General features: G+C 38.1%; 1 protein-coding gene across 1 annotated transcript in view; it reads left to right on the top strand.

Moving 5' to 3' along the window:
• ELOVL7 (ELOVL fatty acid elongase 7) overlaps positions 1 to 16,717 on the top strand; it is a 32,703-nt gene extending 15,986 nt beyond the window's left edge. The window contains exons 2-8 of the mRNA XM_054178248.1: positions 4,105 to 4,198; positions 6,525 to 6,715; positions 9,159 to 9,239; positions 9,656 to 9,712; positions 11,365 to 11,470; positions 14,953 to 15,089; positions 16,313 to 16,717. Coding sequence (XP_054034223.1) covers positions 4,135 to 4,198; positions 6,525 to 6,715; positions 9,159 to 9,239; positions 9,656 to 9,712; positions 11,365 to 11,470; positions 14,953 to 15,089; positions 16,313 to 16,516 — 840 coding nt within the window. The 5' untranslated portion in view covers positions 4,105 to 4,134 and the 3' untranslated portion in view covers positions 16,517 to 16,717. The remainder of the gene's footprint in view (positions 1 to 4,104; positions 4,199 to 6,524; positions 6,716 to 9,158; positions 9,240 to 9,655; positions 9,713 to 11,364; positions 11,471 to 14,952; positions 15,090 to 16,312) is intronic.
• Positions 16,718 to 16,935: the final 218 nt, after the last annotated feature.

Below are 16,935 nucleotides of genomic sequence, written 5' to 3'. Positions count from 1 at the left end.
TCAGAAGCCGTGAGCACAAAACACTTCTTGTAAAACTGCTATTTAAAAGGAAATCTTGAGATCTGTTTTAGTATTTTAAAACTGTGTAGGGGGAATAAACCAGCTTCAAGAATGACAACTATCTGTCATGTGGGTTAAGCAAAGGAATGTCAGAAACTTCTTATTCTCATTGAAAATTATGGAATGTTTTAGGCATACCAGTAATTCTTATTACAAGAATCACTAATAGTTTTGCATGCTTGTCAAACCTGAGCACTTCCAACAGCTTAATACATATTACTTGTTATCATAAAGCATTCATATGGTTCGATGTCTTAGTTGTGGCTGTTTTGGTTATGATCTTCCCTTGCCTCTCCGGTAAAGGTAATAGTTCAACTTGAAGGTGATTCTGCCAAGCTGTATACTTTAACTCAGCTGCAGTTAGTGGGCTCTTTCAGCTGTCTGCTGAGCTAGTGGGGACCAGAGGGCAGAAAATTACTTTGCTCTTTTAACACAACCCTTTCTGTCCTTTGCCTCACTTACAACCCCTATTTTTATAATGGTGAAGACAGATTTGTTTAAAGATATCTTTGGAAATTATATTGGATACAACTGGCTTGAATCTAGATGCACAATATTACTTAATCATAGAATCAGGAAGGTTGGAGAAGACCTGAGAGATCATCCAGTCCAACCTGTCACCCAACACCTCATGACTAACTAAACCATGGCTTCAAGTGCCACATCCAATCCTCTTTCGAACACCTCCAGTGATGGTGACTCCACCACCGCCCTTGGCAGCACATTCCAATGGCCAATCACTCTTTCTGGGAAGAACTTCTTCCTAACATGCAGCCTAAACCTCCTCTGGCACAGCTTGAGTCTGTGTCCTCTTGTTCTGGTGCTCGTTGCCAGGGAGAAGAGGCTGGGCCCCACCTGTCCACAACCTTCTTTCAGTTAGTTGTAGATGGCAATAATGTCTCCTCTGAGCCTCCTCTTCTCCAGGCTAAACAACCCCAGCTCCCTCAGCCTCTCCTCACAGGGCTTGTGCTCGAGACCTCTCACCAGCCTCATTGCCCTTCACTGGACACATTCAAGTGTCTCAATATCTTTCTTAAATCGAGGGGCCCAGACCTGGACACAGTACTCAAGGTGTGGCCTAAGCAGTGCTGAGTACAGGGGCAGAATGACCTCCCTGCTCTTGCTGGTCACACTATTTCTGATACAGGCCAGGATGCCATAGTAGTGTAGTTTCATGTCACAGAATCATAGCATCACTAAGGCTGGAAGAGACCTCTGAAGGTCATCTAGTCCAACCCCCTCTGGAGTAAGCTGGGGCATCCTCAACTGAACCAGGATGCCCAGGGCCACACCAATAAAGGACAACAAAGAAACTAGATGAGAGCAGAGAGGCCATTTAACCCACATGACTACACTGCTGCCGTTAAATTCACATCCAGAGGGACTACACATACCTACATCCCTCCTCAGACACTGCCTCTCACTGCATCCCTTCAGGGTGCCAGCCTTGCTTTCTGTACAATCTGAAATGTGAGCTGGATGTGTCTCTTTCTACAGCTTAAAAACAAGTAATTGTCAGCAAGCTGCAGTAACAGAGACAGGGGCCTGAAGTTTCTCACACCAGCTATTGCTGGCTAAAATTTGGCTACAGCCAGTTACCAGAACTAGTTGTGTCAAACTGAGGCAGTTTATTATTCCACTGACATTTTAAAAGAAAAAGAAGAAAAAAGAAAAAAAAATAGTGCTTATTTCTTTTTAAGAGCTGAGTACCTTGCACATGTTTTGGAGGTGAATTCATTGCTTGTTTTCCAAATGCATCTTCTCAGGAGGACTGCCTCTATGTTCCCTAGAACTTTTTGGGCTAGTCAGACCAAACTTATGTGACTGTGGTTTTGCTTTGTTTATTTGTTTTGTTTTAAAAATGTTTATGTAAGTTGCTTCCAACATGTCCTTTAAAATAACCTGCATTTGGACACGAGTCTATGGTGTGACTTCCCTAATCTCAGGAGTTTACAGCAACCTAGACACTATTTTAAAAAGAAAATTCCCTACTGTTAGTATTTTCCATGCTTACATTAACCCTTCTTGTAGGTAGCTAACAAAGAAAAAATTCTGAAAAAGTAACACTAAAGCAATAATTCATAAAAATGAGCTTAACAAAGGAAAATCAGGTAGCTGGTCAAGGAAATAAGTAGAATTATGCATCACATGTGAAGTAAAGTAGTAGTGTTGTATCTAAAAGTTGACTTAAAATAGATCTTTTGACTGTCTTGCAGACATTACTCAGGCTCTTAAAACAATGAGTTTTAATTTATGTACTTTGCTCACCTTTAGACTCAGTGTAATTGGTCAGTCAATATGTCTGTGTGGTGAGGCTGTGGCTGCTCTCTGACTGGTGCATCTTTCTCTCAAAGATAGTAACTGAACTGCTGTGGAGGTGGATCCTCCTCAGTTGTGAGCAGAAAAGAAACTTTGAAAGTCAAGAGCCTCTGCTGCCTCAACTCTTGTGAAATGTTTTAACGGAAGAAGAACTGCAAGTGCTGGGGGTCAGGAGAGGTGGGACAAATGCTTCTCCATCAATATGTCAGGGGCTGGGAACGTGAGGATTCACTCTTTTCATCTGCTGCTTTTCTGCTACAAGCAGAAACAATCTATTGGAGATAATCTGGTTCCAGATAAAAAGCTTGGGTCTGGTCCCAGTCCCTAGCAGGCACAGAATTTGCTGTTTAAACACTGACAGCAGTTTTCTGACACCAAATGCAAAATTTAAGTGATATTGACAGTGCATAGTTGTTCGGGTTTTTTTCTTATGAGGTTGCAATTGTCAGGATGAGAAGTTTGCTCCATAAGAGGGAGGAAAAGTCACTCAAGACACCCAAGACCATAATAAATGACTGTTCATTTAGAGCCAGCATCCACACAGAATTTTCAAGATTTGTGAAACAGTAAGTTATCTGTTTAAATTAGGTTTTAACTTAGTACTTCAAGCTAGGCAGTCTGAGTTCCAGGAAGATTTTCATCAGGCTTGGAGCAGGAAAACTAATTGGCAGTGAAATCATAAGATGCTAGTCGGGAGATCTGAGGTGAGAGATGCATTACTATCATGAGGGCAGGACTAGCTTTCCAAACTTGTAACTGGCTTAGCCTGGAGGAGATGCAGAAGGGCAGCCAGAGAAAAGGAGCTGGTCATCAAGGCGTGCTGCAGTCTGTACTAACAAAGTGAACTCAGTGTGAAGATTGTACAGGGGTGTGGAGAGAAATCATACGGTAAAGTGAGACAGTGTGTGGGAATAGGGGAGACACCCCTCAGATGTGCTGAGATTTTTAATGAATATTTTCTAGGAGGAATGAGGCAAGAGAAGCACTGATGAGTACTTTATTTTGGAAGAAAAATCAGTATTCATGTAAGCATACTTCTTTGAAAAGTTTTACATATTTAGGTGGTGCTGCATGCAAACTGGATATGCAGGATAATTTTTGTGAGTTAATGGTAGTACCACTGTACTGTGACACTTCATGATCCTGGTATGGATAGAGTTGATTCATTAGAGAGTCATTTACATACTAATTATTGTATTTGAAAGGAGAATGCAGACAGAGCGTCACCATTCCTCCTTCCTACTTAACTTAGGAATACTTCTTGGATATAAAATTTAAATTTTCAACAGAAAATAAAATTTTCCAAGCTGAACTTGTTCACATATCAGTGACTTGAACTTCAAGTGAAGATGATAATAACAATGAATTTAATCAGCTACCCTTTATTTATATTTTCCCCTTCACTGTGGCAGTTAACCACATGTTTTTTTGAGATAATGCCTTATGGGCCATTATCTTATGGGATGGAAACATCTTTGTTTTGATATGTAGGGATTACACAATCCAATTGCTGCATGCAACATCTCAGCTATGAATTAGCCTCAAGCATAGTGAGATGTGGTCAGCTAGTGCTCCCAGATCTTTGTTTCACATGTGGTGCTCTGTTAGCCCTCTCTATATTTATTTCCATTCTGTTTCCAGAAAATCTTTTCCAAAACAATTTGCTGATCTTTATTTTATTAATTACAAAAATCCATCATTCTGTTTTGGTTTGTTTTCCTGCAGGCAGCATCATAAAATCTTAATCAAGTGAAAATGGCCCTTAGAAATCTGACATCAAAGGCTGTACTACTGTATGATGAATGGATTAAAGATGCTGGTGAGTAATTTAAATCTAAAATTTATTAGCTTTCACTAATTTTGAATAGCAATGTGTGGCTATTCTAGGTGTACTGTTTAGCAGCTTAAGGTAACTTTGTCTTCCTGTAAGTGTTTCTAAGACTTCCCAGCTTCTTTATTGAATTTTTAACTATAAAGAAAGACTAGTTTCCACATATCAAAAACAGGGAAAAAGCAAATCTCATCTAGTTTATGGATAGAACTTCAGACTAAATGAAGCATAGACAGTAGCTCCTCAGTTAGAGCTTCTGGCTTGCCTAAGTATACAGTGTATGTTTTTCCTGTGCTGCTGAATGTAAACAATGAGCATGGCATTGCTATATTTTTCTTTTGCAAAGTGGATTAAATATAGCTCCAGATAAATAACAGTATCTTGAAATTAATCCTCAGAGTAATGAACTCTGTCACCTTTCTGTTTTGAAAAAGAATGTTGGTCTCTTGTTGCAGATGGTATGAGGTTATTAAACACATTTTGGTTTAACATGGTTGTTCTGTAGTTCTGCATGCTTACTAAAATAAGACAAAGAAGATCTCAAGTTTGGGGTTAAAACTCATCTGTTGCAGTGTCATTCCTGAATGTTCTTCACTGTGGTGGGTAGGTGACAGGGATTAGCTGATTCCTTGGGAAAACATTAAGAAATAGTTAAGATTAATCAATAAAATTACTAATATCTCTTTTCCAGTATACTCAAGAACCATTCCTCATATCCTTTAGTACCACATCATGCAAGTAAGAAGGGATTTTAATCAGTATGACTCATGGGGTCAAGTGGATTGTGATGGACCTGGGTGATGGATCATTTCTGCTGCAGTGTTTATGACTTCCAAATTTGAGGTCCTCATCTCCCTGCCAGCAGTGCTTGTATTTGACATCTTGGAGCATACTGTTAATGGCAGGACATGGTTTCTTCATGGTCAAGCTGGAAAAAACAATGGGAAAGTTTTGATAGTACCAGTGCAAGGGATTAATGGAGGAAAAGCAATCAGTTTTGAAGAGCTGGTGATTCACTTGCAGTGCAACATGCAGATGGTTAGTGCTGTGGTTCAGTCATTGGTCTGTGAGCAGTAGCACTGGGTGCATTGCAGGGTGTGAGCAGCACTGTAATGAGATTTCCTCCTCAGTCTGTTTTAAAACTTGTTATAGCTATGAACAACATCAGAGGATCTCATGTTGCTTGAATGATGTGGGTTGAAAATCACTAGCTTAAGACATTTGGTTGTGAATTAAACTCTCAACAAAAAATTGCAGTGGTATAATTTCACCTGCAAAATACAGCAGTAAACCATGAAAGTGGCAGTTTATTGAGTCAGTAGTTAAATTAGGGGTCATTCAGAGGCAAATCTTCCAAAAGTCAGTTTATAAAAATAGGCCATCCAACCTGATCTTGAATATTACCAGGGATGGGACTTCTACCACTTCTGTGGGCAACCTGCTCTGGTGTTTCACTACTCTCATCATAAAAAATTTCTTCCTTATATCTAGTCTAAATGTATCCTTCTAGTTTAAACCCATTATTCCAAGTCCTGTTGCAACAGGCCTTTCTAAAAAGACTGTCCCCATCTTTCTTATAGACCCTCTTATGTACTGAAAGGCTGCAATAAGGTCTCCCCACAACCTTAACAAACAGTAATTTAGACAATAATTAAAGACACTACCTCTGTCTGGGATAACTGGAGAGGAACTTGCAACACTTTTGCTGTTTGCAGGCTTGTAATATGAAAGTGTCTGCTTTAGAGTACTGTAAAAGTGGTGACATGTCTGGACTACTGAATAGGCACAAGCCTCAAGTACTAAGCTATAAATGCCAAATGACATTGGGACAGAAGGTCTTCTACATTTAAAATCCTTGCACCTACTATGTCTAATGCCATGCTGCTTATAAAGCTCAAGGATCTTGAAAAGTGGGACTACTCATTGTCTGTCACTTGAATTCATGAAATAAGTTTCATGTGTTTCCAGAAGAATGAAGTCTCATGGAAATGTGGCCTCATTGCCTTCCTGTGCCACACTCTGATCCCTGTTCTTGTCTGAAAATACAGACTTTTTGTGAAGGACAACTCTGGACTGATTCTGTGCCCCCTCTTCATTTTGTGTAAAGAACTGATGAAGAAGTGTTGAATCCTACAGATGATTGGGTTATCCAGGTGGTATGGATTTGAGGTTAATGGACTCTGAAACATGATCAAAGACAGCAAAACCCAACCCATTAAGAATTAAGTACCTTTCTGCTGATGTTCTAGAATTTAGTAAATATGTGAAAGATCTTACAGCTTTTTTTCCCCCCCTTTTTTTCTGCCTCCCCTAGATCCAAGACTGGAAGGCTGGCCACTCATGTCTTCACCTTTTCCAACAACCTTTATCATTGGAACCTACATTTATTTTGTCACTTCTTTGGGACCCAAACTCATGGAAAATAAAAAACCTTTTGACCTTAGGCAGATAATGGTGTTTTATAATTTTAGTGTGGTAGCTCTCTCTTTATATATGACTTATGAAGTAAGTACTACTTTTACTTGTAATGTATCTATGTATTTTGTGTGTCTAACTGCTAACTTATATGAATACATTTATTAAAATTCCTACTCTACAGCTCTCAAAAACACCCTATTATTCTGTCTGTTGTAATTCTATTCCTCTAAGCAGTATGCTAAATTACTGAGGTGATACTTGAAAAATGGGAGTAAGTCATACCTGGAAAAAAAAGATTGTAAACTATTTTATGTGTTATTATATAACATTTTAAAAATTGAAAATTCTCATAACTTATTTAATTTCCCTGGACTGTAACTGCAGGTAAAGCAGGTTATGTATTTTTATTAGTCTGTTGTAATTATTTCTGCCCAGGGAGGTGGTAGAGTCACCATCACTGGAGGTGTTTAGGAAGAGACTGGATGGAGCACTTGGTGCCCTGGTTTAGTTGATTAGATGGTGTTGGATGATAGGTTGGACTTGATGATCTCAAAGGTCTTTTCCAACCTATTCTATTCAATAATGCTCAGCACTAATGTTTCAAACACTGTGTAGAGTATGTTTACTATGCAATAATCTTTATTTAGATGTACCTTTTAAATAACAGAAGTTAACAAAATCTGATTTGAATATCTTAATCCTTTAAATAAAAAAACAAACAAGCAAAACACAAACAAAAAAAACCTGCCCAAATGCAAACTATAATAATCTTTGCCACTGATTTTCTGCACCAGCCCCAAACTAACAAATGCCTTTTCTTTTGAAGGGCATGTTAAGATTTTGATTGAGTTTATAGCTCAAGTAAATATTACAGTTTAGGACTGTGAAGCCTGATGAGTTGTATAGCATCATGGATCAACTAACTTAAAAATCTTTAACCATGAATGATGTAGGCTAAATAGAAGCTCTAATTCAGAACCTTAAACTGAAAGTAAGCTACTTCCTGACTTTTGGGAGGGGGTAGTTGGTTTGGTTTGTTATTGTGGGATTTGTTGGTTTGTTTTTTGTTTGGTTTTTTTTAAAGTTGGTTTTAAAAAGGGTAATTATTTAACAACAGCTTTGTGTGAACAATAGCCTTAGCCATTTGCTATCACTATACTAATAATGACCCTTCTCAAAATCTGGCTATGCATCTACTTCAGGTTTGGCAAACTGGCAATGAAAAGTTCTCCAACTGGCAGGATACCTTTCTGCTCAATGTGCATCAGTTTGCTCATCACAATGAGCGACCTGACATTTCTTTCAACAGCACTCTAAAGCCAGTGTAGCAGCTACTTTACGTCGTGACTGTTGTGTGGAGAGTGGTGGGCAAGATGCATGCATTACCTGTTTAGATTTTGTTTTTAAAAGCCATCAAAACTTCCTTTTGTGACTTGGTGGCAAGTTTGGTTTTGGTTATAACAAGGAAAAAACATCTCTGTTAGTGTCTGACACGAATCAGTATTCAATTAGTCATCTGTCAAGACTTTCGTGTTACAGTTTTATGAAAGGATGCATGGGTAGAGTATAACAGATGTAATTTCTGCTTTTGTCTGATGCTAAACAAAAAGTTGATTCCTTGGCCCTTTGGAACCAAGCCATTTGGTGGGTCATTTAGTACTGTACTGTCTTGGTGATGTTTCAGATCTCATCTTCTTTGTGAGGTTAAACTAACTACAACCCTCCATTTCTTAAGAGAGTTAAACCTCCTATTGTGCATGAATGGATGGTGATGATCAGAGGATGAGAAGCACTTTATAAACAGATATACAGTAGTCTTTGTAGCTGCCAGGAGAATGAGCCAAGTATAATATTAACAGTGTTGCTCTTGCCCAAGCTTTAATATATATTCCAAAAGGAAAGATTAAGTTGTATTTGTTGTAGACAGTTATTGCATGTGCTCTTGACTGTAAAACCCTTGACTCTCATCACTCATATTGGTGACAGGCCAACGGAATCATGCAGTTCATGCAAAATTTTAGACATTATTATATTAAAAATATATTCATATTGGATAATTCCTTGACTAATAATAAGCCATAATTTAAGCCACATCTTTCTGTTGCTCTGATTTTCTTTCACTGTTGAGATGCTGTGCTGGTTTCTTTTCAATAGTGAGATGGTTGGTTGCGATAGCTGTTTTCAAAAAGCTTCCAAATGTTTGCTTTGATTTTGTGGCCAGAGTAAGCTGCTTTTATAGCACTTGTTTTGAGATATGGCTGCTTCTCTTCAGTTAGTAGTGGTAAAATAATAGGTATAGGGAGAAAGTTCTTGGCTATAGATGTGGAATTAGAAATTTGTTAATCAGCAACAGTAAGTGATTTTATAATAGCTAGCTCACAGAATTAGAGGATTAGCAAGGTTGCTGATTCAACAAGGTTCTAGTGTTATATTCCCCTCCTGTATTGTGATTGCAAAAGCAATCAAAAATTAATGAATTTTTCAAAAGACATTAAGTCAATCTCTGCCCTTTTTCTTTTCTGTTCTCTAGTTTCTTATGTCGGGTTGGGCCACAGGGTACTCATTCCGTTGTGATATTGTTGACTACTCCAGGTCACCTACAGCTTTAAGAGTAAGTTGTCAAAACCAAAACTGAATTGTTACGCTACACTGACTTTATTTTTAGAAATGCTTTTTGAATAACCAAATGTACTGTTGTAAAGTGGACTGCACTAAATGGAAATGCCCTCTTGCATAATGTAGAGCATGTGAGATAACTGGAGGGGCTGATTGTTTGGGAGAAATAAAGAGGCAATGTATTTGTTGGCTTGTTCTTCTTGGTTTTAAAATTCCTTCAGGATTAAAAAATGCTTTTGTGTTTTTAAAGAAAAAACAACCAAACAGTACATCTAAATATTTATGTCAACCTTGTGACACCACTTACTTGCTCCAATGCTTTCCATTATATAGTTGCTTATTTTTACTGCACCTGCTTAGTTTAATTTATGGCTGTTATGATCTGACAGTTTCTGTTTTGAACTCTTGCAGATGGTACGAACTTGTTGGCTTTACTACTTTTCCAAATTCATTGAATTATTAGACACTGTAAGTATTTGTAGCCTAATTAAAATAAAGTAGTGATGTCACCTTTTCATAGCAGAGTGATCTGTTGGGGAGCTGGGGTTATAAATTGCTTTTTATTTAGCCCTCCAATCTTCAATTATTGGAACATCTTATTGTCTCTTCTCATCTATTGTGCTATTACACTGTCATTTCCCTGATTATCAGGAAAAGTATTTAAAAATTTGGGAAGCCCTGGTAACTTGTCTGTTTAACAGCTGAATATGCTAACCTGTTGTGCTGTGGTAATGCTTGTTGCAACACTGCAGATAAAAAACAGTGTTGATCATGCTGAATCATTTTCTGATGTCATCTTCAGATTTTATCTTTCACACTGAATATCTGCATCAGCACGCCTCCCTGCTCGAAATTCCTCTGTATGCCTTGGGGGTCATGACTATAGTTGTGGTTGATACCAGGCTGGCTAGCACTCTAATCCAGTGCAAACATTGCCTGAGCAGCAACGCACTGAAGCGGAATGCAGACCTCATCACCAGCAGCCATCTGCCTTACCCTCTTCCAGAGATCAACTCCTTGTAGAGTTGGCTTAGCTATTTGCAAGCCAGTATCTGAAGGTTGGAATCACCTATGATTTCATTTCCGCTGTTGTGCAGGGCACAGTTGTGATTCAGGAGCTGACTCATGAGCAGTTAAAGCACCTTGCATCCTTTGAGCAAAGTTTAGCCGTCTAACCTTCATCTGCAAATACTCATGATTCAACACTGGAAGATCTTACTGACTGAGACAGATGGAATGGTCATGGAAGAGCCAGGAATGCTCAAACTGGAAAAGCTTGACATGTTTAGTCCTCTATTTAACTTTACTGCCCACAGGGCAGACTGCTTTCTTTAATTAGTCCTGGGCCTGAAAATTTATTAAAAAAAAAAATCTTTCCTTTCAATCCACCCCATCAGGTGCCTGTTTCTCATCAGCATTTTTGGGTTATTTTTATACAATTATTTTTTTCTTAACTGTTTTGAAGTCAGCTGTTTCCAAATGTTTTTCCTGGCACATCAGACTTCCTTTTTTCTGTGTTCATTTGCTTGTCAGCTGATATTACCTTTGCATGGCCTGACTTTTCCTTACACAGCTTTCTTACTTTCTCTTGCCTTACACTTCCTTTAAAGTCCTTCCTTGAAAATGTGGCCCATCAGTATTGATTTAGAATCCCTACATATATTCTGTCAATTTTGCCTTTTTTCCCATGGGTAGGTAAGTCAGTGTTCATAATAAAGTGCTAGTTCTCTGAAGTGCAAGTTCTTTGGTTAATTTTCTCAAATAGCCTTGCATTAGTAGTTCTGGAGACTTAAAATCTGGTACTTTTAGTTACAACTCAATCCAAGCAAATCCACTTTACACTGTTTGTTGCACATGTGATCACTGTGGGATGTTTGCTTTCAAAGCTTGCCCCTGCCTTTTATACTCCACAGGTGGATTTTTACTTACATGTTCAATTTTTCTCTTTGAAAACTAGTCTACATACCCTAAACCTGAGTTCCCCTTCTCTCAAGGTTGCAGCTGTGCAGAATTTAAAAATTTATAGCAGTGAGTAACAGCACTAATGCATACAGTTTTCTGAAAGCATGATGGGTTTGATTATCTCCTGTAACATGCTGTTCATTAAAAATCTGTTTCAGATATTTTTTGTGCTGCGTAAGAAAAACAACCAAGTTACGTTCCTGCATGTCTTTCATCATTCCATCATGCCATGGACCTGGTGGTTTGGAGTCAAATTTGCTGCAGGTAGTGGGGAGAGAGTTTAAGTTGTACACCTCTACTTTATTAATTTCTAGTATTAAAACCTTAACTTTGCTAGACAAAAATAAACAATTAAAAATCTTGCAAGTATGAATGTTTTCAAATTTCATTTGCAGTATTTCATGGAACATCTTAGATCATCGTAATTATTTAAATGGGTAGGCAATACTATTTTTTCTATTTGACAATATTTTGTGTAGTATCAAGGCAGAAAGTTGCAGAAAGGGAGCTGTATACAAGCAAAGAGCATTATTGCATGAAAAAGAAATGTGACTTCAAAATCAGAAGTGCTGGGGAAGATGCACGAGATAAATAACTCTGTTGAAAGTACTTCAAAGTCCAGAAATGTAAAAATTCAATTGGGAGAACTATATTTTCTTTTCCAGTTGTGTTTTTTTCTCTCTTTCCTTTCCTTTTCTTTCTTTCTTTTCTTTCTTTCTTTTCTCTCTTTTCTCTCTTTTCTTTTCTCTCTTTTCTTTTCTCTCTTTTCTTTTCTCTCTTTTCTTTTCTCTCTTTTCTTTTCTCTCTTTTCTTTTCTCTCTTTTCTTTTCTCTCTTTTCTTTTCTCTCTTTTCTTTTCTCTCTTTTCTTTTCTCTCTTTTCTTTTCTCTCTTTTCTTTTCTCTCTTTTCTTTTCTCTCTTTTCTCTTTTCTCTTTTCTTTTCTCTCTTTTCTCTTTTCTCTTTTCTCTCTTTCTCTCTCTTTCTTTCTCTTTCTTTCTCTCTCGTTCTTTCTCTCTCTCGTTCTCTTTCTCTCTCTCTCTCGTTCTCTTTCTCTCTCTCGTTCTCTTTCTCTCTCTCTCTCGTTCTCTTTCTCTCTCTCGTTCTCTTTCTCTCTCTCGTTCTCTTTCTCTCTCTCGTTCTCTTTCTCTCTCTCGTTCTCTTTCTCTCTCTCGTTCTCTTTCTCTCTCTTTCTCTCTCTTTCTCTTTCTCTCTCTTTCTCTCTCTCTCTCTCTCTCTCTTTCTCTCTCTCTCTTTCTTTTTCTATTTCTTTCTCTCTTTCTTTCTCTTTCTTTCTCTTTCTCTCTTTCTTTCTTTTTCTATCTCTTTCTTTCTTTTTCTATCTCTTTCTTTCTTTCTTTTCTTTCCCTTCTCTTCCTTCCAGTTATTCCAGCTTTGTTTCAGTTATTTTTACTGGGTTTAGATAGCATAATTGGGAAATAGCATGATTGGGAGTCACTTACAGCTAATACTTTGGCTTTCACAAGACTACAGAAATGTTTTCTGCACCTTACTTATTACAGAAATTTATTTGATTTTTACTGAATTGAAAGGTTTTGTCTACATAGAGCTTACCTTTGCTTTCTCTTCTCATGCTCTGTGCATGCATCTTCCTGTGTTACGTTGTGTGCACCACTAACAAATACTGCTTGCCATGGTAACAGCCTGGTAAGCAGAGAGTGGAGAAATGCACAACCATAGAGTAGTCCATCGGGATGTTTTTTAGGAGTTTCTACTGACAAATAAGCTTTTTTTCCCCTCATGTTCCCTGGCATGTTTTTTATTTTTATATTAATATTTCCAAATATTGTGGTGTTTGAGAACTTCATTTCTTTTCAAGAATTTCAGTCCTGATGATGATTACCTTGTATTCAGTTTCGTTGCTGTTTGTCCTTCTAAAGAGCAGCATTGTTCAAGTTTTCACACAGTTTGGGAAAAATAAGAACAGGAGAAAAAATGCCGCTGCTTTCTGAAGCATGCTTTTGCACTGTTGATTAGATTGCTGGGGGTTTTCCTCCATTTTAACTATTTATTTTTTCTTCTGAATATTGACTGTGCAAGCCAAAAACATTATGTACATTTGATCACTAAGTACACACACACAGTATTTTTAAAAAATACTAAGAGCTGCGTTTCAAAGAAAGTTTTCTGCCACAGTTGGATAGCTGTGACCTATCAAGCGGTAAGATTAGTGTGAACTACTAATCTCACAAAATATGCTTTATTTTTAACTTGAATGAAGCTGAGTGGAAAATTGGCTTCTTGGGTTTTTTTTTGTTCCCCTTCTCATTTTTGTGTCAGCTTGTTGCATTGGTGATGCTCCATATTTCCTTGTTCCTATTCCTCTAAAAATATTTGGCTGTCTGCTACTTTTTGAACAATTTTTACCTAAAATTGCTTGTATTCATTGAAATAAAACTGCTTTGACCAGGATCATCTGACTTCATAGTTGATCCAATGGAAAAGGAAGTATTTCTTTGCTTTGTGAAATGTTCTCATCTCACCAGTTTCAGTCATGAGTTTTCCCCACATGAGTCTACTTGGCCTTGTATTGTCTTTTCTCTGTAAGTATGCTTTCAGGATGGATGCCCAGGCAGCCAGGAAGGCCAATGGCATCCTGGCCTGCATCAGGAACAGTGTGGCCAGCAGGAGCAGGGAGGTCATTCTGCCCCTGTACACTGCACTGGTTAGGCCACACCTCGAGTACTGTGTCCAGTTCTGGGCCCCTCAGTTTAGGAAGGAGGTTGACTTGCTGGAGCATGTCCAGAGAAGGGCAACAAGGTTGGTGAGGGGCTTGGAGCACAAGCCCTATGAGGAGAGACTGAGGGAGCTGGGGCTGCTTAGCCTGGAGAGGAGGAGACTCAGGGGTGACCTTATTGCTCTCTACAGCTACCTGAAGGGAGGTTGTAGTGAGGCAGAGGTTGGTCTCTTCTCCCAGGCAGCCAGTACCAGAACAAGAGGACACAGTCTCAGGCTGCGTCAGGGGAAGTTTAGGCTGGAGGTTAGGAGGAAGTTTTACACAGAGAGAGTGATTGCCCACTGGAATGGGCTGCCTGAGGAGGTGGTGGGGTCGCCGTCGCTGGGGGTGTTCAGGGCGAGGCTTGACAGGATGCTTGGTTCCATGGTTTAGTTGATTAGGTGGTGTTGGATGATAGGTTGGACACGATGATCTTGAAGGTCTCTTCCAATCTGGTTTTGTTCTATTCTGTTCTATGATGGATTTGCAGTACCCTCACACAGGTCATGTTTCGAAAAACTCGGAGCAGCCTGAAACTGTGATTCTTTCCCTTGGCATACAGAAATCTGTGTTGAGGAGTACATTGTTACTTATCCTCCAGAGCTTTGCAAATTTCATCATCGTATCTAGAAATGAGATGTAAAACATGAAGAACACTGTTTCTACTAAATTTTCTCTGCCTCCATCATGTATATGTTTTTATTACAAATATTTTAAAAATTAACCCAAATAACAAAAAAAAAAAAATCACTAAACCCTTTTACAGATAATTAGATTAATGATGTTTTATTACTGTTTTGAAAATGCCTAGATAAATTCTTTTGGAGAAGGGAAACTGAGGTGATCTGTCAGAACTGGTGTTAACCAAATTCAGATTAAATTAAAAAAAAAAACCAAAACATGTTCAGCAATTTTTTGTGATATGTGTTTTTTCTACCCCCAACTCAAAACAAACTACTAGGACCTGAGGTGGGCTGATGGAATAATACTACTCTATTATGTTTTTCTGCAGGTGGTTTGGGGACATTTCATGCTTTGCTGAACTGTATTGTCCACGTCATCATGTACACTTATTATGGAATCTGTTCTTTGGGCCCAGCCTATCATAAATATTTGTGGTGGAAAAAATACATGACAACGATACAACTTGTGAGTAGTTTTCTCTTTGACATAAACAACTGTGAGAAAGCTGACTGTGATTGACACAGATTAATTAATGCATTTGCACTTCTTTGTTCATGTGTGTAGCTTAGAGTTGGAATAAGTTTTACTCGTGTTTTAATTGAGTAGAACAAAAGGGGTTTTTAGATATTTAAGTTTGGGTTTTTTTCTTAATATATTTAAATCTGCTGACTTCAGTGTTTGCTGTAATCACAGATTCAGACTCAAGAAGCCTTTCAGTTATGGAGTACTTTCTAAATATATTTATGAAACTCATTGCCTGTATAAAAACTATTAGAACCTAAGTTTACAGCAAGAAAACATAATTAATGTACAGAATACGTATGTGAGAGTGAGAAAAGGGAAAAGGAAGACATTCTCTATAATTTCACATGCATTCTTTCGTAGAAAATGTTTATGTTTAGAGAATTTACCTCTCTAACTCAAAGACTTGCAAAACACTGTTGCAGTAATTATATCAAATGTTTTACCACTCTTGGATCACTTTCCAAAGGAAACTGCTCTGGGTGCTTTTTCAGGCCTGACTTTTTTAATTAGCTAAATTTTGAAAATTTAGCTTCTGACTAAAGAATTTGTTTGGCCTGAGCAAGTATCATGGTGGAAGAAGAAAGGAGCAGGAAGAAGAAGCCATGGCTATCTGCTTGCACCGAGTCTGGTGTTAATAGCTTGAAATTTCATAAGTTACTTGGCTCTTTTTGTCTTTGAGATTCTGCCAGTGTATTATTAACTTGCAATTCATATGGAATTTCCTTTCCACTAAATGATGTTTTTTTGGATCCTGTGGAACTTTGTGTGATATGCTACTATGTGGGGAAAGTGGGAATTCACATTCACCAGTGCTATAATGGTTGCCTGGTTGGTTGGTTTGTCACTGATCAAATGCTATCTGCTTCCTTCTTTCTTCTGGTCGGGGCAGACTTCTGTTCTCCTAGTAGGGTTTTCTCAGTGCTACTTGTAATTCAGTTTGTCCCAGCACTTCTCTTTCTTTACTCTGTGAAAATGTTTTTCAGTGGAGTAATATTTTAGGAGAGGGGCTCTAAAGGTGCATCATGGTCCTTTCAAAAAGCTCCCTTCTCACCCACTCCCCGCTTTCCATTTCTCTGGTACGCAAGTCATGCTTAATCTGTTTAAACTTAAGTAGTAAGCTTGTAATTTATTTAATTTTTTTTTCCTTTGCTTTTTCCCTCTAGGTCCAGTTTGTTATGATTACAGTTCATATAGGACAAATCTACATCATGGATGATTGCCCATACCAGTATCCAATTTTCATGTTCATTATTTGGCTATATGGCTCTGTGTTCTTAGTCTTGTTTCTCCACTTCTGGTACCATGCTTACACAAAGGGACAAAGACTACCAAAGATGGCAAAAAATGGGATCAGCAAAGATCAGTGAAACAAACTCTAGTCTCTAACCTCCCCCCACCCCAAATGTGTATATGTCAAAATGGAACCTTGCACTACTTGACAATCAAGATATTTAGGTGCACGCACTACGCGGTGTATATTTTGTATGTTTTCTTCCAAAACAGAATTTGTATTTTTACCATAAGTTATTTGGGATTCCGCATTTGGGAGGTGGGGGAAGCAACATGGATCTCTGATTTAAAAGGAAGGGGTGGGGGGGTGGGAGAAAGGAGAAAAAGAAAAAAAAAAAGAAAAATAAAAAAAGGGAAAAATGAGAGAGGAAAAAAAAAAAAAAAAAAAATGAAAAAGCATAAAGGAGGCATTTTTTCCAACAATTTGTTTATGCCTATCCTGTAAGAAACCAATGGACAGAGGATATCTACCTGGAAGATGCATGAAAATAAATAT

The sequence above is a fragment of the Dryobates pubescens genome, chromosome Z, assembly GCF_014839835.1.
Source record: "Dryobates pubescens isolate bDryPub1 chromosome Z, bDryPub1.pri, whole genome shotgun sequence".
In the NCBI taxonomy this organism is placed as follows: Eukaryota; Metazoa; Chordata; class Aves; order Piciformes; family Picidae; genus Dryobates; species Dryobates pubescens.
This window is presented reverse-complemented; position numbering and strand designations above follow the sequence as displayed.